The sequence below is a fragment of the Heliangelus exortis genome, chromosome 16, assembly GCF_036169615.1.
Source record: "Heliangelus exortis chromosome 16, bHelExo1.hap1, whole genome shotgun sequence".
Taxonomy (NCBI): domain Eukaryota; kingdom Metazoa; phylum Chordata; class Aves; order Apodiformes; family Trochilidae; genus Heliangelus; species Heliangelus exortis.
Genome location: NC_092437.1, coordinates 12,041,018 through 12,063,361, shown reverse-complemented (window position 1 = coordinate 12,063,361; position 22,344 = coordinate 12,041,018). Strand labels below are relative to the sequence as shown.

Here is a 22,344-nt window from a genome sequence, read left to right as displayed (position 1 = left end):
GTTTCACCACCCCGACAGACTCACTTCCCTCTCTTGCAAGCAGTTCCCACCAGGTAGGGCTCACCTGAAGGTTTTGGTTTGGCTTCCATTGTTGTCAGGAGAAGCAGGAGAAGAGGGACAATGGGCAGGAGCTTCATCATGGCTCTGTGGGACCACACAGCTTCAGGGCTGGGGGCACTCGCTGCAGGGAGAAGACAGCATTTCAATCAGTGCTGAGGGGGGGCTGAGCCACAGGACCATGCCCACCCGTGGTGGGTGTCCCCAGGCAGTGACAAAAACCCTGAGCAGCTGCAGTCGTGACAGATCCAGCCCCAAACATCTCTGAACCCACATGGGACTTTTCCCACTCGAGGACTGGCAGGCTCAGCACAGCTAAATTTCACGACAGTAGCAACCACCTGCCAAAGGGTCTGATTTTTAGCTCTGTGTGGAGCTGGCCATGGGACAAACCTTCTCTTCACTTGCACACCAGGCAGGTGGGATGTGCAGCCAAATTCTGTTTCACTGGCAGTGCAGCTGCTCCCTGCAGCCAGCCAGGGAGTGGGACAGCAGGGATGGGATCCTCAGCCCCCTGACACTCCCTCCACATGGCAACGTGCTGGGAAGAGAAGCCCCACAGATGAAACACCAGCACAGACAGGACCTCCTCAAAGTCACTGGCAAAGATAATTTTTCCATGCAGGTCCATAAATGTATTCTCTGCCTTTTTCCAAACTACCTTGGAAAGGCAGAAGCCTGGGCAGGCACAGGGTGTAAGGGCAGGGTGCTGGGTGAAGCTCTGCCAGCCTGTTGTCCTGATGGCTTTTCCAAGGCATGAGCTACACTCCAACAGTTTTTTTTTACAGGGTTGAGGTGAGATACTTGGGGGAAAAGTATTTAGACCCAAAACCTCAGCTTCTCACCCTGCCGTTGTTGCTGTTGTCTTGTCTTGCCTTTCCCTTGCCTGGCTCCTGCAAGGCCAAAGATTTATTTGTTGGGTTTTTTTATTCCTCTTCTCACTGGGAACCCAAGGTGCTTGGGACAGGAGGGGAAATGCCACAGTTAATGTGGCTTCCCCTGGGAGACGTGCAGCACTGTGACTGGGCACAGATACCAGAGGGGTGCTTTTAAAAAAGTACACAGAAATTCATTTTATTGGGAGTTATCAGCTGATATTTATTTAGCCCCAGGAGGTCTCAGTTGTAATTCATCACTGGGGTTGCCATCTCATTGCTCAGTGGTTACATACAGCCCTGACCCTCACGTATTTGATAGCAGTGATGCTGATAACAGCTTTCACAGCTGCATCTTAAAATTCTCTCCAGACTCAGTGTTCACACCCCAAAAAATTATGCTGATGAATTAGGACCCAAAAGGGCTAGAGGAGGAAGCTGAGATCCAGAACATCAGTCTCAAAGTGAAACAGACTGCCTTTCCCCAGGCAGCATGAGCACCCGGGCAGCTGGGGACACAGGAGCTCCACAGGAGTCCAGAGCTCCCGCAGAGCCAGGCAGAGGAGGGGATTGTTTCTGGTGGGATGGTTTCTGCAGGGCTGAGGGGAGGTGGTGGTTTCTAGGAAGTCATGGGGCAGAGGCAAGGACCACTTTGTGGCCCATTGGTGGCTTGGGTGCCTGTGCCCAGTCACAAGATCACCATGTGCAAGTGGAGGACCAAACAGCCCCTCCTGTTCCTGCTTGGTTTCACCATTTATTTAGCAGATTCTTTCTCCAGTAATGCTTTTTTCTTTTTTCTTTTCTTTTTTCTTTTTTTTTTCTTTTTTTTTTTTTTCTGGGAGAAAGCTCACTAACCAGTAAATATTCTGGGACAGCTATGGCACCTCTAATATTTCTGCAGCTCTCTCCAAGCCTCCCTCCAATGGCAGGCTGGCACACAGCCTGCATCTCACAGCCTCCAGATCTCTTCAAAGCCAGCCCAGAGAGAGGAATGAGTTCTTGGGCCAGGAACCAAGGAGAAGAAAAGTAGTTCACGACTGATCTATTTTTAACAGCATCTCAGTTTTGGATGAAGTTTTGGCACTCTCTGTGGCTGGAGGAGCTGATGGTGCCTGGACAGGGCAGGGCAGGGAGGCTCAGCCATGCAGCCAGCACCAGTGCTGGCAGCTGGGACCAGGCTGGGACTGTGCCCCGCTCCCCAGTTCAGTATAAGCCCCAACCCTGCCCCAGCAGTGAGGCTGATAGGGAAGCAAAAGTTGATGGGACAAATGCTCCTGAGTCTCTCTCCCACCGTCCTGCACTGAGCAACTTCCCCTGCTACTCGCTGCCCCCCACTCCCCTGGCACTGGCAGCACTGGGGCTGACTTGGGTGCCCCCCACTCTGAGGGCTCCCAGGCCCCCCTGCATCCCAGGAATGGGAGGGAGATGGGTGGGAAGGCACCGGCTGGCAGGCAGGTGCTGCAAGGCAAACACAGCACTGGCTGCAGGGCTGGAGACCTTGAGATAAGGCTGAGCTATAAAGGGAAAAACGTGCAGGCAGAGTGAGTGCTGCTTCCTGGGCTGGCTCAGCCAAAGCCCACAGCAGCCAAGCAGGGAGGGACACTTGGACCATCTCCTGACCTGTCTGAGCAACACAAGGGGAAAAGCAGCCACTGCTTGTCCTTGTTGAAGGAGATGCTCAGCAAGTGGCACAAAAAGGGTGACCAAGGGAAGAGCCACACTTAAGGACAGAAGGGACAGCTATGAGCCCAGCCTCCTCTTGGCTTCCCTCATGATCTCAGACAAGGAGGAGGTGGAGATGAATCCCCAGGGACAAACAGGTAAGCCTCATGCCTTCCCTGAGCACCCCCACTGGCAGTGTTGTCCTGCAGAGTACCTGCATCCCTCCCAGTTCTGCTGCTTGTCCCTCTGCTCTCCCTGCCAAGTGCTGAGCCTCAGGAAAAACATCTGCTTCGGGTTTCAGCACAGCCTGCTTGGCAGCTCTCTCCTGGCTACAGGTTAACAGAAATGCTCTGAGTATTCCCAGTCTGGTTCCTCCATACAGGACTTAGGTGCATCCTGGGCATGGGAGGGAGCAGGGTGAGGGACACAGCCAGCTCCACATCCTCCTCACTCTTACAGGGGCTTTGGGTATGGAACTGTAGTGGAGATGGAGAAAGGAGGGGTGAAAGGCTCAGGAGGTGGCAGTGCATTCACAGCCCAGGAAAAGCTCTGCCCAGAGTGTGAAGAGGAGGAGGAGGAGGAGGAGGAAAGCAGGTTGTGGGTCATGGTCTGGTCTCACATACAACCACACAGAAAATGTCATGAACCTGACAAAACACACACAGCTCCAGCCACTGGCCTGGGCTTGGCAGGCCCTGGGAGAAGGCAGGAGAAGGGCTGACCATGCACTGCACACAGCAGGGCACTGCCAGGAGCCCCTGCACAGCACCCTGTCACCCAACACCAGCAAAGCCCAGGGCTGTTCCCTGCTGTGTGCCTGGGCACGTGTGGCAGGGCTGCACCATGTGAATGTCACACGTGCTACCAGCTGATAGCATGGATTTCTGTGCTGAAAACCTTGGCCAAGGGTAGAGCAGCCCTAGACCTGAGGAGCCTCAGCTGTTTCTCCTGCCTCTCCATGCAGCCTGGGCTTTTCTCTTTGGAGACCCCACCAGACTATTTTGGCTGACTGTAATCAACAGTGTTATTTGATGGAAGTGACTGAGAAATCCCCAAAACAGGCTCAGGAGGCTGGACACAGGCTCCTTGTGCTTAGGATGCCAGAGTCCTGCCAGGGCAACAATAGAAAGACATCAAGAGCTGGTCTCAGGCTCGAAGATAGGGGGAATATTTGCATCTGTACTTGGCAGGCCAAGAAGTCATCCTTTGGCTCCATTCCCAAGAGGAAGACTGCCCAAAAAGTGCACGTGAGACCAGGAGAGCATGACAGGAGTGTGTCTTACCCCAGCATGGGGGATAAGGAAGAAACCAGAGTTGTGTGAAGAAGGACAGAAGCTGTGTGGAGAGGCAGAGATAACTGACATCACCCTGGAGGCACCTCTTGCTGTCAGATTTTGCTGTGAGAGCCCAGATGGACCACTAGCACATCCTCCACATATTTGCAAGACCTTCAAGCTGCGTGAATGGATGAGGCCCAGGACAGCTATGGAGCTGGATCCCTCTCCTGCAGGGTGGCCCCACAGGTTGGTTTCTCCCAGCACAAGCCCCCACTGCTGGGCACTCCCTGCCTGTCAGTACACAGGATGAGACCCAGCCTCAACCTCATCAGTGCCTCTGCTGCCAGAGAGCACCAAATCCACCTTCAGGACCATTTCACAGGCAGCACTGACCCTGCACGCAATCACAGCTCCAGCATCTCAATGCTCATCCTCCACAGGGGTTGGTGATGAGCTGCAAACCCCATGAGAGAGGACAGCAATATGGTTTTTAGAGCAAGGAAGCATCAGGGAGCACAAGAATGTGAAGACCAGGAAAATGGCATGAATTTCCAGTTAAAAATATTCCCTCCCATCCCCTTTTTAAGGATTGGTGTTTCCTTGGTTCTTCCCAAACACAAGTGGTTGAACAAGAGCAAACTCTTTCCAGAACATCACTGTCCTTACTCTCTGGTTACAACACTACAGAAACTTTACTGGGCCAGGTGCCACCTGGAAGGACACATTTGAAAACACGGCTGTGCTTCTCCAACTGCACACTGTGGCTCCAAACCTTGCAGGAGCAAACTGACAGGAGGGATGTACCAGGAAAACCTTGCTGGATGCAGAAGGGACTTGACTTACCTTCTCCTCCCCATGCTCCACAAAAGGCCAATTTCCCATTATATGGGGCCCACTCCTGCACTCACTAGGATTAGCACCTTTGCAGGGAATATGGGTTTCTTGTCCAGGTCCATCTGCAGGCTGAGTGACAGATGTCTTTGTCTCACAGCTCATGGACTTAACATCACACAAACTTATGCTATGAGATGACATAGAAGAGTCCCCTGGCAAAGGAAATTCTGGGTGTAGCAATGGACAGAGCATCCCCCATTAGATGCTCTCTGTGACAGCACATGGGGTGTTTCTCTGCTGCCAATCTATTCCTAAAAGACCTCTCAATGCTCTGCAACTAGGAAGAGATCCACCTTACTGACTGTTGAAAAATCAAGTGCTCTTTTGCAAACAAGCTCCTGCAGGACAGCTGAGCTGGACTGAACCAAGAGATTTTCTTTGGAGGAAAGGAGGCTTGGGCCATCCAGAAGCTGAGACAGCAATCCATTGCCCAAGTTCTTGTGCTGAGAGGAAGGTGTTACAGTGCATTTTTTCCCCAGAAATATGCATGTTTAACCACAAAGGAAAGAGAAACGTCCCAGAGCAGCTCCTGAGCTGGTACAGAGTTTGTGAGCTGAGCTACTGATGCAGCACAGCTGCTATCTCTAAGCAATGAGACTGATAGTTCCTAGCAGGATGTCTGTCTCCTGAATCTGCTGGGATCAATATCCCCAGCTGACCTCCAGCAAGCTGACATGGCACAGATGACCACAGAGAACTTCTGCTATTTCATCCCCACAATCATAGCTCCATTCCCTGACCTCCTTCTCTGACTCTTTATATCATATTTCTCACTCTAGAGACGTGACCTAATGTGTTGGCATAAGGAAACACACCAAGAGAATATTCTCGCACCTCTCCCCTTCATCCTGCCCATCCTGCTATGAGTTTAATTGAAATAGCAGAAAGCCAGGAGTGCTTGGCAGCTGCAGGAAAGCACACGGAGACTTTTCGGCCCTCCTCAAGACAGAAAAGCAAGTGGGTTGAATTCTTTGCCTGGATACTTTCCACAGGGAGGACCTCAAAGCTAGCACAGAAAACTCTTCCCACCTAACCTGACTGCTGCCATGCCCTTCTGAGAGCAGCACAGCAGGAGAACTGCTGTCCCCAGACCCCAGAGGAGATGCTCCAGAGAAGAATTCCCACCAGCACAGCAGTGACCTGTGGCCTCACTTCTGCCAGGCTGGAACCCTTGGTACCCCAACATCTGTGTCTCACCCTGGCCTCATCAGCACACTCAGATGCTGCAGGGAAACCTCCCATGAGATCTCCCCAGAGGCTCAAAGCAGAACTGGAAGCCACAGCTCAGGACCACTTGACCTCTGCCTCACCCCTATTTTGGATTAGCACTTTCTGGTCAACACATAAACAACCAGTCAAAATCATCTAATTCTGTTGCATTTACTGTGTCCTCAGCAAAGGTGCCTACAAGGTCTTTGGTTCCAGGAGAGATGAGGAAACAGCCTGAGCTTGCTTCACTGAGTCCCTCAGGACTCACGAGGCCCTCCCAGGACATTCCTACATCATGGCATGAGATAGCAGAGACCAAGAGAGCTGCAAAGCCACTTGCTCAAAGCTGTGGCAGAGGCAGAATCTAGGCTGGCTCTCCCAGCTGAATCCTGGGATGAAGGAACAGACCCAGCTGAGGTGAAACAAGGGCATTTCAGCAGACAAGGGAATGCTTTAGGGAACCTGGGCACAGGCAGCTGCACTCAGCCCATCATCTCCCTCAATAACTTGACACGAGAAGCTCAGCAGATTACAGGGAGAGCAAAATAGAGGAGCAGTAGTGAGATTGCTGCCTGGTATTTTAGTGCAGACTGAAGTGTTTTATGTCACTTGTCGTGGCTGGTACCATTAAAGCCAAAGCATGATGCTGTGGAAAGAGAAGGAGAAGGAGGGGGGTGTCTAATGTGACACTTTGGGGAAGACATCCAAGTCCAGCTGCAAGAGCAGGAGCTGTGAGGACCCATGGGCAGGGGTTTTCCATCTTTTTCAGCTTGTACACCCTGATAATTTTCCTGCCAAGACACAGGCTCTCATGGAGTGGGTTACCTCTGCTGCCAACAGATCTGCTCCTGCTGACTCCTGCTGTAGACCATGGACTCCTACGGGTCCACAGACCACAAGACAAAAACTCTGAACTTACACGCTGGCACTCGACCAGTAAAGCAGCACGACACACCCCAAAGGCAAAAATACTGAAGTTTAGAGAGATACCAAATTACTGCCACCCCTCTGCAAAGGACCATGCCTGGTCCCCATGGATGGGTACCCGAAGGACCAGGTTAGTGATGGATTCATGGGAATGCAAGGTGAGAAATCAGAAGTTTGCAGAAATAGATATAGGCAAAAAGCAGAAACGTGCTGGGGAGAGAAGGATAAAAGGATCTGGCCTTCACTGAAAAACACCAGGAAGAACAAGCTGCCTGAAAACCAGAAAAGCTTCAGCCACAGTATCAGGCACAGCATACTGGAGACATCCCATGTGGACACACTGCCATAGCTGTGCACCAGCCTCTGGGATCACCTGCACCCTCCCCTACTTTAACAGGGCTCTATCTAAAACCTAAGTGTTAAAAATGATGCTCAATACCCAAAGGCACACCCGTGCTCTGCACCTACTGAGGGGTGAGCCTTGACAGCAGGTCAGAGCCAGCACAAAGTCCAGGTCTCCACATCCTGATGCTCAATGGAGCCCTTGTGGCAGCTGCATCAGACCCTGTCCAGCCAGCAGAGCCCAAGTCATCAATTTACTACTGTTTGGGCCCAAAGTGGAGAAAACACGACTACTGAGAGGTAATGACAAGTGGTGGGAGCCACTCAGCCTCCTGGCATGGCTGGAGGAGGCACGTGTGACATCTGGCACAAGGGGGACTGGCTGCTTCTGGATTTTTATAAGTTTCTTTATAAATACCACTCCATCTTTTTTTTTTCCTGTGTTTCCTCTAGGTCCCATTTATTTCCTCACAGTGGGGCTTGTCTGTAACCCACATGTGTGTGTGGATACAAGGCCTACTTATCTCCCCCTCCACGTTCCAGCCCTATTCATCAGGCGTTTGCAAATGGCATTTTATGAGGACCAAGTTTTTAACAAGGCAGGCACACTGCTCCAAAGCGAACAAAGGGGCCCCTATTGGAAACTTTAAAGATGTTTAAACAAAGGCTTCTCTTGAAAACCTTTAACCCCTAATGCCAACCTCAAGGGGAAAGCTATGTTATGAGCAATGGGAGCACAAACATCTTCTGTGACCACAGATTGCCTACAACGGGCTGCCTTGTTGGCTTTGTCTTTTCTCTTTGCTACGCTCACCAACAAGGGCAGCTCCTGAACCTATCTTGTATGAATCCACTAAAATTTATTTAATTCTTTAAGAAAGAAGAAAATTACAACTTCCGCAAAAATCAACAACAGCCTTTTCTGGCTGAATGCAGCAAGACCTTTCTGCTTTGATGCAAAGTGTTGTTTCTCTACAAACGCCAACATCTCTTGCATGCTTTCCAGATAGGAATCTGTATTTCGGATGAGGTTAAATTTGTCTATTTGGTGGCAAACACAAAGGCTGAGATCCAACAGAAGATTTCCCCCCACACCCTTTTTGTGGGTATCGCATGCCAATCTAATGAACCCCTGCAAAGACCACAAGAATCTGCTTGTGAAATGCCATTTCTGCTTCTTACTGAGAACCTGCACACTCGTGGCCTGTGATTAAACTGCTCCTGGTCTTGGAAAAAGAAAAAAAAAAAAAAAAAGTAATCTTTACTATCAAGAGATGTTACAGAGGGCCCCATGGGGAGGACTTCATAGTAACTTTAGAAATAAACTGAGCTTGACATAAGCAAAAATCTGATGGGTTTAAGCAGAAGAGGTAAACTGTGTGCCTCACCTCAGAGCTGGGGGTGGAACAGACTCTTGGAGCTGTCATCCCCCCCAGTCCCACTGCACATGCATGGTGGCTTCTTTGGAAGCAGGACAGTCCCTTTCCCATGCTGGACACCCATTCATGCTCTGAAGCCCTGTCTCCTAGATGGAGTCAGCAGCTCCCTGCACCCCAGACAAAGGTTTTCCTGGCAGAAGGAGGGGGAAAACCCCAGCGGAGCACGTACTACCACATCGTGTATCTGCTCAGCTCCACTTATCTCAGATGGCTGCGTGTCAGCACAAATACGATGGGCGCAGAAAAATCTGATTTTCCAAATAAGTTTTCCCACGTAATTGCTTGGAACAAAAGTGCCCAAAGCTAATTTTACCATGTGAAAGGGTTGGAATTATAAGCCAAAAATGGGTGATTACCTGTGCAAACATATTTAGCAGTGTGCACAGACCTAATTTTCCCGTCGTGCAGAAACGGTGTGTAACAAACTTCGGGCACACTTTCAAGCTTATCTTTTTGGAGGATCTCGACCTCCTCTTGCTCAGTACGTCTCGCCCAGGGGTACCAGGCTCCTGTTAAAAGTGATCCCCGGTGGTATAAGCAGAAACCTGCCCGACAGGTAGGCAAAAGGTGAGTGGAGCAGCAGACTGCAAACTGCGCCAGCCTGACGGCGGGGAAGGGTTCGCATCCTCCGCCCAGGCACGGAGAGGCAGAGCAGGGTACCGTGTCCCACCAAAAAACGTGCCCCCCCCTCAGCCCCACACTCTTAGGAGGGCAACCTCTGCAGAGGAACATATGGGGGGGGGGCTCCAGCCCACAGCTCTGGAGGAAAAGGCCATGTCAAAGGCTCTGCTCTTTCTCCCCCCCCCCACGGCTTTGCTTTCTACTCCCCACGCCCAAGGTTCGCTGCTCCCCTCTCTGCCAGCCCCACTCCAAGGAAACCCTCCAGCCCCCGGGATGCTGCCAACCCCCGCGGCAGCGCTCACTCTCACCCCCTCCTCTCCCTTCCCGCAGGGGCGGTGGGGTCCGCAGATCCCCTCACTCACCCGGACCGGCCGCCGAGCCTCTCCCCGCCGAGCTACTGGGTCAGGTACGGCGGGCGCCAGGCGGTGCGCGGTTCTTTGCGCGGTTCGGTGCGCGGCGGCGGCAGCGCTGGGAGGCGGCGGGGCCCCGCGCGGCATTTAACGGGGCGGGGGGAGCGGGGGGGCGGCGGGGCGGGCATGGCTGCTGCGCCCCGGCCCTGCCCCGGGGCAGCGCTGGGGGGGAGCGGGGGGGTGCTCAGGCAGGGGGTGTCCCGGCGCTCACCGCCCCCGCCGGTCCTGGCCGCGCAGGTGGCCACGGGCGAGCGGGAGCTGAGCGCAGGTGGAAATGGCGATCAGCGTCGGTGTCCGGCTGGCCAGGAGCTTACCAGCCAGGGAGGAGCTGGCTTTTTCCTTTTTTTTTTTTCTTTTTTTCTTCCTTTTTTCTTTTTTTCTTTTTTCGTCCTTTTTGTTCTTCTTTTCTTTTTCTCTTTTCTTTTTCTCTTTTCTTTCCTTTTTCGTTTTTCTTTCATCTTCCCCTTGGTTGGATTGCACCTGGTACATAAACACAGAAGGTCCTGGGAAAAAAGAGTCCAAGCTCAATGTGTTTGAACTGCGGTGCCCAGGGAGCTCCGGATCCTTCACTGGCAGTGACTGCAGGCAGTGTAGGGGTTGAACCAGAGAGCTACAGACCAGAGCTCCCAGGGCTGTAGAACCTCAGGTCAAGCATCCAGCAAGAAGGTCAACTCATAGCAGTGCCCAACCATAGCAGTGGAGATGACAGAATCACAGAAGATCTAGGGTTGGAAGGGCCACGTAAAGATGAAACCCAGCTCCCTGCTCCTCACAGGACTACCTAACACTAAACCAAACATCAGCATCCCTCCAGCTGTCCTCAGGTGCAGGGGCTTTGGGCTAAACCTGCCCATTTGTACAACTGCCCATGCCCAGGGATGTAACTGGCCAGTGAGCCAGGGATTCCAGTTTGTACTGGGACTCATCAGTAGAGGCCTCTTAGACACCCTGGAATAGTTCTCCCCAGCCCTCCACCTCTTCTCACCACTTGCATCAGTCTAATGCTGGTAGGAACCATCTTTAGTGCTTGACAGGACTGTGTAACTGCTCTCCCCTTCTCTTTGCACTAACACCAGTGGCTATGAGAGGAACAAAGAAGAATACAGTAAATGACCTCCACTATCTGAACTTTCTAGCAGAACAGACAATATTACATGATCAAACTGGGGCATTTGGAGGGTGTTGGAGATGCTGAGAACACGCCTGAGGTGACCACCCTGGCTGGCCCCCTTTCTCTGCAGAGCTCCCCACCACAGGGTGTTCATACTGCCTATTCTCAGCTGGTGTTTGCCCTTGGTGTGGTTGATAAATCCCCCAAGCCCAGAAAAGGCTGAATTTTACTTGTGTGTGAAGCAAGTAAAATATGGGATTTATAAATACCCATGCATATACAAGGGCTTGTGGGTTGGGTTGGGCTGGATTAAAGGAGGTATTGAAAAATGAGGGAAGCCAGAAACTGCAGGCTTCTCATTTCTGTGATTTCTAATGGCTTTTCCTTTTGCATAAACATTGCATTGACTCCATACCCAAGAGCACTGCTGGCATTTTCTGCCCTGCTCTGTACAAAATATAACCCAGACCTTTAAAATGGATATTTTTTATTAGGATGTTTGGTTTCCCCAAGACCAGGAAAGAACAATTGCCCTCTGTGGCAGCAAGGCCCCAGCAAGCTGCTGAGCTTCTGGAAAAGGCAAACAGGGGAAAGCAACAAATTCAATCCCTGTGCTTGAATTCAGGGTTACCTGCACTTGAGAACACTGGTACCATGCCCTAAAGTTCCTGTACAGAGCTGATTTGAAGACCTAGTTTCTAAACAATAGCTGATAGGATCATATCTTGGTCTCCTGAGTCAGAAGCTTTCATTCCTTGGGGAACAAAAAAATCAGATCCCTTCCTCCACCAACTGAGCTGGTGAACACTGGCAAACTGGAAAGCAGTGGTACAGGAAGCATTTGCTTCTCTGGTTACCCATAAAGTGCTTTTTTTCTGCTCTTGTGGTCCCCCCAAGGGTGCACACACAGGGTATTGTGGCACTTCCCAGCCTGACCTGCCCTCCCCAAGCAGAAGGTGATGTGGGGACCAGGATATGTCCCACACTTTGAGTGTGGCTGTCTCAGCAGGGACATGCAACCCAGCATCAGGGGAAGGCTGAGCTGAAACAGACCCCTGGTGGGGCTGTCCCCTGCGTGTGACACAGGCAGGAGCTGTGCCTGCACCAGAGTGGCAAGGGGAGGGCCAGGTCTTGTGAACACCCACGGGTGCCCTGGGACTCTCCCACCGCCAGCACCAGGACAGAACCACCCCAGAGATGTTCCTCAAAGCACCCTCACACCCTCTCCTTAGGCACATCCTGACCTAAAGCCAGAGAAAAGCCTTGGTGGTGAGCGACGCCAGGCTGAGCAAGGAGGGAGGAAGGCTTCCAAAAATCAGTGTAGGAGAACGGTGGTGGCTCCTCCCTGATTCCCCCCAGCTCCACATAATGCCCGACTGTGTGCAGGAGCAGCCGAGCCCCTGCTGAGACCCCAGGCTCTGAAAAGGAGCTTTTAGCATCAGCTCTGAGAGCCTGGCCCATGCAGTGCTGCTAACATGAGACTGAACTAACACTGCACTACAATCAAAGCATTTTAATAATTTAATATAATAAATGTCAGAAGGAGTGAATAATTCCCTGTAACCCTGAGGAGGCTGAAGGTGCCAGGGAAGGAGCCAAGTGGGTATATTGAGCTGCTTTAGCAACAGCCCTTTGACTTTCTGAAGGCAAATTTAAACCAGATGAGGGATGCTGGGTGGTTGCCTCGGTGGGCAGAATGGCCATCACTGTTCAGAAATGTGTCACTGAAACAATTTAGCCCCAAAATATGGAAGGCAATGGGCTGCAGGGAATGGACGAAGAAAAGAAAACCAAGTGTCTCAGTAGCCATTCCTCCAGCTAGACATCAAGAGCTGAAGAGCTGTGGCCTGTTTCCCTGCCTTTGGCTTGCACATTCCCACTTTAAGCAGCAAACAGCACGTGGATAATTCTTCCAGAAGGCTCTTAAATAAGCTCGGGGCTGTAACCCACATGCCTCCAGTGTTACGTAGAGATGGCAGGGAGCAGTGATACCTGCACAAGCCCAGCCCTGCCCCGAGCCGGTGCCGCGGGAGGCTCTGTGCAGCAGGCGTTGCTGCTGGCCATGCTGTCAGCACACGTCTTAATCCACAGGTTTTGGCAATTTGCTCCTGAACACTCCCTGCTGCTGCCTGGCCTCGGTACCGGGCTGTTCCTTACACTGCCGAGGGGTTAACGGGAGAGGCTCCTCCTCCAGCAGCTCCGCAGGGCTCGGGGCTTCCCAGCAGACCCCAAGCCCTGTGGATGGGTGCTGGTGAGCACCTTGGTGCTGGTAGGTGACACTGAGAGGGGTGGAGGATGTGTCCTTGCAGACTCAAAGAGACACTTTTTGTTTTGCACTGAGTACTGGATGATGAGACTCACCAGGAAAACACTCATGGACCCAACCTGGTTCTTCCCTGCTCTGTGGCCTTTGTCTGACTGAGGGTGAGATGCTACTGAATGGAGCCAACAAGGTTGAATACTCACTTTTCACCATGTTGGATTGGTGTAAAAGAACAGCCAAGGTCAGGCCAATGGACAGCCTTTTTGAAATCCATTCCCACATTTATCCTGATCACAGTCCATAGTTCTGCAACCAAAAAAAAAAAAAAAAAAGAAAAAGAAAAAGAAAAAAACCACCCAAGCCAAAACCACTTTTGCAGAAAGATGGCCAATTTTTGCCTTTAAATTAAGAGAAAAATAGTGAAGATAGATCAAAGCTGAAATCCCATTATTGCCTGGCAGTAGAGGAGTGAGAAAGGAGCAGAATGCCATTGTGGGGAAAAGATTAAATAACATTCTTACGGGATCTCTCTGGCTGTGCACAGATAGAAACCAGGCTGTACATAGTCTTGCTGAAAGCTCCACTCCTGCCTTTGTAAGTAACCCATCCCACAGAAACATAGATTTATTTTGGTTGGAAAAGACCTTTAAAATCTGTCCAACTATAAGGTCCAACTGTAACGATGGGCTACTGGTTGGTAAAGCTCTGGAGCAAGAGCCTGCCAGCCCACGATGGAGGGTTGGAGGGAACAGATCCAGCCTCAGCCCAGGAGCTGTGAAGGGTGATCCAAGGGTCTACCTGCCACCTTCTGCTTTGCTGTGGGTGCTGGCCCGGGGTGAGCAGTGCTTGAGCTCAGAGCCATGTGCTGGCAGCAGTGCTGGGGCTGCCATGGGGAGAGGAGCTGGGCTCTGCAGCCAGCAACTGGCTTGTGTGGCCCTAGAACAGTCATTTCCCAGATACAGAGCAGCAGCTGATGCTGTGGGAGACACTGGCACCAGCTGTAAATCTGATTTTGGCAGAGCTCTGTTGGTGTTTGCTTGCTGGTGAGCTGACAAACACCTCAAGGATAAAGAGTTGAGAACAAAGACAGCAGGAGATGATATTGCCCAAACACAGCAGTGATGGGAGTCTGAGGTCTGTAAAGCATCTGCAAAGGTCCTCATGGGACTACCCAAAGGAAATGCTGGGTAAATAGTTGCCTCTATGGGAGATGTGTTTGTTTTCCATGCACAAAGAGGAGACTGTGGGCTCCATCCACAGTGTGAAGGGACATAGCAGTTAAAGGTAAATGGAATGTGGGTCCTAGAAGCTGTAAAGGCAACAACCTCTTCTAAAAGGCATGTGTTGCACTGGGAAGGGCAAAATTCTTCTAAAAATTTCTAAATTTCTAAATTTTCTAAATTTAGAATTTATCTAAAAGGCTGCTCAGGATGGCAATGGTCACTGCTTCCCTCCCTGAGAGACTGAGCCCGCCATAGCCAGCCTTGGGGTGCTTGGCAGGACCCCATTGCCCTCTCTTCACACATTTGATCATTATGCCCTCAGGTATTCTCCATTTCTAGCCCACTTAAGAGGGACAGAGCCTGTTTTTAATGGGGATTCTCCACTGAGTGCCTCGATAGATTTTCCAGCTCAAGACCCCCCCATCCTCACCACTCCCAGTGATCTCCCAGCACTGTCCGCACTCCCCACCCGCTGTGTCCTGGTGGTCCAGCAGTGGGGTTGCAGCTGTGCTGGGGCTTCACAGCCTTCCCAGGCCACTGCTGTTTCTGCCTCCAATGTGAGGCCATGTGCAGAGACCATGAATGACACCAGCAGCCTTGGGAGTGTCAAGAGGCAGAGCCTGAAGCCAGTTTCCATACAGTTTTCTCCCTCTTGAGGACGCTGGATCTGGTTTGATGCTCATCCTGGTGGGTCCAAAAACATCCCCTGGGCATTCAGAACAGAAAAACACTCCACTGACCGAGTAACAACAGGAATGAGCACTCCTTTGGAGCAATGCAAGGGAGCTCTGTGCATGGAAGAAGGGAGCTCTGGCTTAAATCAAGACCTTTTCATAACCAGCCAGGCTGGTTAGAAACAATTTTTCCTGAGCATGCCCAGCTGCCATCTCCCAGATATGGGCAGATGTGCCAACAAGGGACTTCTGCCCAGGCAGCACCTTTTTCCTCTCCTCTGGTTTCTTCTTATCCAGCCAAAGGTACCTTGGGGGGGAGGGGGTGGGGTGGAAAGGGGCTTTCAGAAGGTCAGGAGCTGCAGATGGGCAGCCTCACCTCCTGTGAAAGCAAGGCAGCACCACAAAAGGTGGTCCAGCAATAACTGGACACCTCATAACTGTGCCCTCTCATCCTCCAGTTTTTGCTCACGTGTCCCAGGTGACAGAGAAAGGCACCTCAGGCTTGGACCTACCTCATCTCTCTCCAGCTGGTTAACGCCCAACCCACTAAGTTAGCAGAGTTAAATTCCGGAGCGTGGAAACTCCTTCTAATTAATAGAGCAGAAACAATCAGCAAAACCACCTACTTTCTGAAGTCTCAGAGAAAAATGCATCTATTTCCACCCAGCAGCCCATGCAGAAGCCAACAGGCAGCTCCCCAGCTGCACTCATGGCTCAGCAACATCCTTTCCCACCTCACCAAAAAGCTGTACAGCAAGAAGCACATCAGGTGGAAAAACAAATTAATGATCAATAAGAGCACTGCCACCATCACATGGGACTAGAAGTCTTAGAAATGCCCATTTCAGAGCTAGAAACATAGTGCCCTCTGTCTGTTTGATTGAAAGCAGATGAAGCCACTGTTTAGTTAGAATAGAAAGTTCAAGCTTTCTATTTTCCAGTGCCAACCCGGGTGCTGCAGCAGCTGAGATGTTCTCTGAGCTCCTGAGTGCTTCCTAATGGGAAAGCCTCTCCCAGTTCCCCACCCCATCATTCCCATGGGGAGGGAGCTCTCAGCTCAGCATGGGGCAAGGCAAGGAGCCTGGTTCTGGTGTTACAGAGCTGGGGAAATTCTGTCTTGTAGATCCAACCCATTCCAAAGCACCCTGCTTCGAGACAGTGTGCGGAGATACCTGCAGCTGCCAGCAGACCAGACAGTGCTGATTCTGCATGCCAAAGTTGCACAGAAGTCATATGGCAATGAAAAAAGGTAAGAGATCTCTCCAGCTTCTCCAGTAGCCACTTCCAGACCCAGCTGCCTAAAGCTCAGTCTCAGCTCTGATAGCTTTTTCTGATCCAAGGTGGTGAAGCAAATGATTTGACACATCTCCTCTCCATCCATTCATGACCTCTTTGCATCCAAACTCTTCATGAACTGAATAACACAAGAAAGATGTTATGCCCCCAGCTGCATCCATCCCAGTTTTAGACATTTTCAAATCCCATTAGAAATTAGTGGTCAGGTTCCTCCTGTACAGTGCTGAAGATCAGAAAGATGAAGTAAAAGAAGGAAAGTTACTATTCAAACCTTGCCCTTCCCTCCTCCCCCCCCCTGTCCCCCTGTTCCCAGAATAAAATTACAGATATAAAGAAGAGGAAAGGTTAATGGTTTAGGTGCTCTGGAAATCTTGCCTTAAAATCTGAACAGCCACAGCAGGGACCAGGGCGTTCCCATCAATGCCCACAGTCTCCAAAAGCTGCTATTTTTTTAAATCCTTCCTGCACTGTAAAAACACCTCGAGGTTCTGGCTTGAATCTCTGAAATTGCTACTGCTGGGCAGTGACGTCAGTGGCACTGTAACATAATTAATCCTTCATTAATCCTTGTGATATAAATAATCACTGGTTATTACTGAGTGTGGAGTAGCTACAAGGCAGCAAACTCTACCTCTAACCCCCCAGACCCCAGCAACCCCAGGAGACAGCTTGAGGCTGGGCTGGCACTGCCTGCAAAGTCCTCCTCACATCCAGCCTCCTGCCAGGGGCTGCTGCTCCACAGGGAAAGGTTTTTTTCAATATTGGGTCTCCCAGCCTGGAGGGAATCCCTCAGAATCCTGAGCCTTTGGGACAGCCACTGTTCAAGATCCTGTCCAAGGGATGAGTGTGAAAAACAGATATCAGGTCTGGAGAGGAGGAGAAAATCAGCACACAGCTCCCAGGTTAAAGGTTTAAAGGTTCTGGTACCATTTTTCCTCATGGTGGGACTCAGGGCCCTGTGCTGTGACTTGTTTAAATAAACCCATACCCAGGACTTTACGGCTCTGAAATATCCAACCCCCTGTGCTGGTGTTTTCTCTGCTAGCCTTTTACCCAGGATGAATTTGCACCATTCACAAAAGTGCAAAGACAGTGGAAACCCAAATAAAACACAGGAAAATAGGTTTCTAAAACCCTGGCTATAGATTTATTTGCTTTGGGCTCTGAACCTGGCTGTGAATGCAAACTCTGTTCCTGACCTGCCAAAGCTCCCACATGGCAGGCGGGCAGGGGCAGGGAGCCCAGTCCCCCTCAGCTGGGGGCAGGGGGGGCCAAGGCACCCTGTCCTCCCCTTCTGGGGCCATCCGGGGGCCAGTGGGCTGGTGGCCACCAGCAACACCCACAGATGTGGCAGTGACCTGGGCTGGGGCTCCAGCAGAGCCCAATGCCCCAGCCAGCCCTGCCCATGTTCCCCTTGCTGAGGGGACCTCCCAGGGCACAGGCTGGCACAGCTCCTGGTGCTGGTGAGCCCCAGCAAAGGTCTCCATTCCCAGTGCAGCCTTTCCATCACCTTTTTCCAGATACTTGAAGTGCAGTAAGAAAAATGTCCTCTGGTCTCTGCAGGTTTTTCTGCCCCCCACCTTGCGTTTACCTGAGCGGGCCAGGATGGAAGCTGAAACAGGAGCAGATAAAATGTAAGTAGCATCCCCGGATCTCTCCTCCCTCCCTTCCCATGCCCTGGAGAGCTGCCTTCCACCTCTGCAAAGGGGAGAGTGGCCCAGTCTATTTTATCTTTGCTCCCCAAATCCTCTTTCCCCCTCGAGGCTGAGCCCTCTGCAGTCCAGCCCCATGGCTGGGGGGGCTGGAAGGTGCTACTCCACATCTCTCCCAGCCAGGGACCCGGGAGAGGGGAGTTTTCAGGTGTGTGGGTACATGGGGCTGGACAGCATGGGCAGCAGCCTGATGGAGACCCAGAAGCTCAGCTTCGAGGAGCAGCCAGACCAAAAGGTAAAGCTTGCTGTGCACCCTATGCACGGACTGGGCTGTCCCTGGTGTCCCCCAGCCCCCTGGTATGTCACATCACCTCCTGCCTCAGGATGTTTCTGTCCTTCCTTCCTTAACCATCACTCCCTGCTCCTGCCCTGCCTGCCCCTGTGGCAGCCCCCCCAGCAGCCTTCCCGACCTTGCAAAGAACACCTTTTCTTTCTTTTTTTCTGGCACCATCGTTTCAGGCCTGCAGCCTCATAGTAGGCAGGCTGCCAAAATCTACACAGCTCCCTCAGCCCTGCTACCTTCTCCTGATGAGCAGCACTGACACTTATCACAAAAGGAAAGTTCAGTCTTTCATTTGCATATAAACAGCTTAAAAAAAAAAAAAAAAGAAAAAAGAAAAAAGACAAAACCCCCACCTGATTAGCCCCAAAGTTCAAGAGCTTAAGCAGAGATCTGGCATCTTTTGATAGGGGAAAAAAACCAAAAGGCAAGTATTATCCGGGGTCCCTGAAGAGCCCAGGGTCTGAGTCTGGCCAGAAACCTCACAAAAAGAGCCTCTGTTTGCAGTGCTTGTGTTGCTGCTGAGGCACAGTGTATCGGCCAGAACAGTGGGGAAACCATAAGGCCTGGATGATTTCTCATGTTATGTGGGATAAATCACATATGAACATTCATTTCCATGAGGAATTCCCTGCCCCCAGTGTAAACAAAGCCTCTGCTGCTCCCCGAGCTCTTCATTTCACCTGTAATAACATCTTCTGGTCATTTCCTCCTCTAAATGAACATGAGGCTCATTGAAAGGGCACTATTATGTCCTTGTGGGGTGGTGGGGAGGGTGAGGAAGGTTGGTGGGGCTGGGCTGGAGCTGCCAGCAGCCCCTCTGCCCTTGGCAGGGTTTTGGCTGTGCCAAGGCTCTCTACATCTCGGATGTGGACAAGCGCAAGCATTTCCGGCTGGTCCTGAAGCTCTTCTTCAGCAACGGGCAGGAGATTGGCACCTTCCACAGCAAGCTGATCAAGGTCATCTCCAAGCCCTCGCAGAAGAAGCAGTCACTGAAGAACACAGACTGTGCGTGAGGGGGTGGTTCTGTGGGGTGGGAAGCGGATGTGACCCTAGGGTGGGAATATCCCCCATGTGCTCACAGCTTGGGTCCAGAGTGGTCCAAGCTGAGCACAAAGCCCGTGGGTGCCCCCAAACAAGGCTCTGTCTGGGATTGTTATCGTGTCTTCTGAAGGGTTCACCCAGAACAATGCACGATGCCAGTGTGTTCCCCACCCTAGAAAAGCCCAGAGAAAAGCAGCCAAGCAGGCGCTGCTCCTGCCAGCAGCAGGTTACACTGGACCAGGTTACACCCTGGACCAGGGGACTTGTCCTCCCCTGTCCTTGACAAAGCCGTAGTTGGAGCCACACACAGACCTGGCAAGCACTAGCCCAGCCACCTCTCCCCACAGTGTGCATCTCCTCGGGCTCCAAAGTCTCCCTCTTCAACCGCCTGCGCTCCCAGACCGTCAGCACCCGCTACCTCTCCGTGGAGGGAGGAGCCTTCATCGCCAGCGCCAGGCAGTGGGCAGCCTTCACCCTCCACCTGGGTAAGGAGCCTCTCAGGACTGCCTGTGCCGGCTGCCTGCCTCCAGCCCTGGCTCTCCACGTCTGCAAAGTCAGTTCTTGGGGGCGAAGGGGGTGGGAAATAGCTTGGGAGTGCGGGATCTCAGATCTCACCTCTGCCCGTGATCCCGGTGTGGCTCTGAAGCCGATGGCCGCTTCCCACTGGCTTTGAGAGTTGACATCATGTCCTGAAAGCACATGGGCTGCGATCAGGGCGCAGGAAGAGCTTTACCAGTCTGGAAGCTCACGAATCCAAGGAAGTAACTTGCCTGGAAGAGGCGAGAGCATCCCTGCCCATGCTGCCTCCAGCGGTGTCCCTGCGAGGTGCCGCATCCCACCCCAGAGCAGTGGTCTCTCCAAGCACCTGTGGAGCAGAGAAAGCAGTGAGAAAGCCCTGGGAGCACGGCCAGCCCTGTAGGAGCAAAACAGGCTGACCTGCTCCCCAGCAGCTCAGGGCACTGACTCTGCCCCTCTGCCCCCCGCAAGCCGATGAGCGCTGCGCCCGGAGCGAGTTCCCCCTGCGGGAAGGGTACATCCGCTACGGCTCCGTCGTCCAGCTCGTCTGCACGGCCACCGGCATCACCCTGCCTCCCCTGGTAAGCCTCCACCCCTCCCATTCCTGGAGGGTAAATCCCTCCATGTCAGGCTGCTCTGTGCCACCGAGTCACCCCTGGGACGGTGCTGCCCCCCTTCTCCCCCCTTCAGATCATCCGGAAGGTGACGAAGCAGTATGCCATGCTGGATGTGGATGAGCCCATCTCCCAGCTCCACAAATGTGCCTTCCAGTTCCAGGGCAGTGACCACATGTACCTGTGTCTCTCCACGGAGAAAGTGATCCAGTTCCAGGTACGGCAGCAGCAGGATGGGGTGGGGACCACCAGGGCACTCCCTGTGCTCTCTCCAAGCTCCTCTGCCTTGCTGCTGGCTGGGGAACACATGACTGGAAGGGTGGGGGCTTCCAGCAAAGGGGGTTTGTGTCCAAATTAAGGTCAGAATCACTGCAAAGCCAACTGCCTGCTTCAGTGGGGACATCATCACTGAGGTCTCTGCATGATGATCCCAGTTTTCCAGCGAGGGAAGCAGTTACTTGCTGGATCTGAGACACTAGGCACAGAAGGCAGGTGTCCTCATCCCCACTGCGGTGTGTTTGGAGCTGTCCCATTCTCCACAGGCATCTCCCTGCCCCAAGGAAGCCAACAGGGAGCTGCTGAACGACGGTTCCTGCTGGACCATCATCGGCACTGAGATGGTGGAGTACACCTTCAGTGAGAGCCTGGCCTGCATCCACCAGCCTGTCAGCCCCGTGCCACTCATTGCTGCCCTGCAGGTAGGCACAGCACCGGTCCCCTGGCCACTCCCACCTGCCACCTACCTCCACTGTGGCTTCTCCTGCTGAGCCTTTACACCTTGGCATCTCCCAGTTTTGGGATGCTGCGGGGATGCCAGGTCCACACCTCTGTGATGGGGATGGGGCACTCAGGCAGAGTTCACACCAGGTTCACACCACCAGGTAATGCTCTGCCATGTGCTCTGCCCATCACAGCTCACGGGTGGTGGGGATGTGGCCATGCTGGAGGTCCAAGGCGAGTACTTCCATGCACACCTCAAGGTCTGGTTTGGAGACGTGGAAGCAGAGACCATGTACAGGTACCATGGCAGAGGGGGCTGGGGAGCAGGCAGGGAACAGCAGCTGGGTTTGGGCTGTGCCAGGCAGCTCCAGAGGGAGGTGGCTGCCTGCCCACTTTGGAGTTGGGGCACTTGCACTGCCTGTTCTGGAGGACCAAGCATGAGCATTGCAAGCAGAGGCAGAGATGAGTCTGGCTGGCAGGTGAAGACAACAGGGTCCTCAGGGGGCTGCAAGTGACAAAGCAAACCCAGCAGAGAGCAATGAAACAGCAGGGAGGGGAGGAGAAACCAGCCAGAGGTGCCGTGCTGAGCTCCAGGATGGAGGAGAAGTGCTTGCTGCCAGCCACTCCTGCACAGACCTCCTGGGTTAATGCAAATTTTCCTCTCCCGTGCTGTTCCCAGGGGCCCCAAGTCCCTCGTGTGCGTTGTCCCCGATGTCTCTGCCTTTGGCAGTGACTGGAGGTGGCTGCGATACCCCATCACGGTCCCACTCCTGCTGATCAGAGATGATGGACTCATCTACTCCAGCTCATTCACCTTCACCTACACCCCAGAGCAGAGCTTCATCCCGGGACAGCAGATCCTCTCAGATGTCCCCCAGGACTCAGACAAATTACTTGACAGCATCCATCAGGAGTTCACTAGGACCAACTTCCACCTCTTCATGCAGAGCTAACGAGCAGCCCAGGCAGAGGCTTGGCCTCAACACCAGCCCTGGGGAAGGGGCCCAGCCCTGGGCCCTGCTGAGGGTCCCCATCCAAGGCTCGGGGTGGTCCTGCCAAGGATTCTCCCCACACATCCAATGCCCACTGTGTTACCATGATCTGACTTGTTCCTTCCTCATCTCACCCTGCTGAGATCTCACACAAAAGGGTCAATAAATCAGACTTGAAGGACTCTT

The 22,344-nt window shown here is 52.6% G+C and overlaps 2 protein-coding genes across 4 annotated transcripts in view; one reads left to right on the top strand and one right to left on the bottom strand.

The window, feature by feature from the left end:
* The window catches only part of MATN4 (matrilin 4), a 22,340-nt gene extending 7,900 nt beyond the window's left edge, over window positions 1–14,440 (bottom strand). The window contains exons 1-3 of the mRNA XM_071759639.1: window positions 13,291–14,440; window positions 9,666–10,216; window positions 65–181 (exon numbers count right to left, since the gene is read on the bottom strand). Of these exons, the coding sequence (XP_071615740.1) occupies window positions 65–140 (76 nt within the window). The 5' untranslated portion in view covers window positions 141–181; window positions 9,666–10,216; window positions 13,291–14,440. The remainder of the gene's footprint in view (window positions 1–64; window positions 182–9,665; window positions 10,217–13,290) is intronic.
* On the top strand, window positions 2,470–22,344 carry RBPJL (recombination signal binding protein for immunoglobulin kappa J region like). Of its 3 annotated transcripts, none has more exons than XM_071759641.1 (12): window positions 2,470–2,752; window positions 9,634–9,709; window positions 16,108–16,233; window positions 17,844–17,914; window positions 18,112–18,227; window positions 19,106–19,280; window positions 19,664–19,801; window positions 20,304–20,413; window positions 20,604–20,663; window positions 20,989–21,144; window positions 21,361–21,464; window positions 21,846–22,344. In XM_071759641.1, exons 1-12 carry the CDS (start codon window positions 2,704–2,706, stop codon window positions 22,117–22,119), a joined length of 1,455 nt encoding a protein of 484 aa, XP_071615742.1. In that variant the 5' UTR covers window positions 2,470–2,703; the 3' UTR covers window positions 22,120–22,344. The 3 variants fall into 3 exon arrangements, with proteins under 3 accessions (XP_071615742.1, XP_071615741.1, XP_071615743.1); XM_071759640.1 differs by having other exon boundaries at window positions 20,523–20,663; XM_071759642.1 differs by lacking the exons at window positions 2,470–2,752; window positions 9,634–9,709 and having other exon boundaries at window positions 16,110–16,233; window positions 18,044–18,227; window positions 20,523–20,663.

Bases quoted from the DNA above. Each gene is read 5' to 3' on its own strand.
- RBPJL (XM_071759640.1), top strand. From the start codon at position 2,704: ATGATCTCAGACAAGGAGGAGGTGGAGATGAATCCCCAGGGACAAACA. The intron at 20,414-20,522 runs GTAAGCCTCCAC...TCCCCCCTTCAG, and splicing joins GCATCACCCTGCCTCCCCTG to ATCATCCGGAAGGTGACGAA. The intron at 21,145-21,360 runs GTAGGCACAGCA...TGCCCATCACAG, and splicing joins CACTCATTGCTGCCCTGCAG to CTCACGGGTGGTGGGGATGT.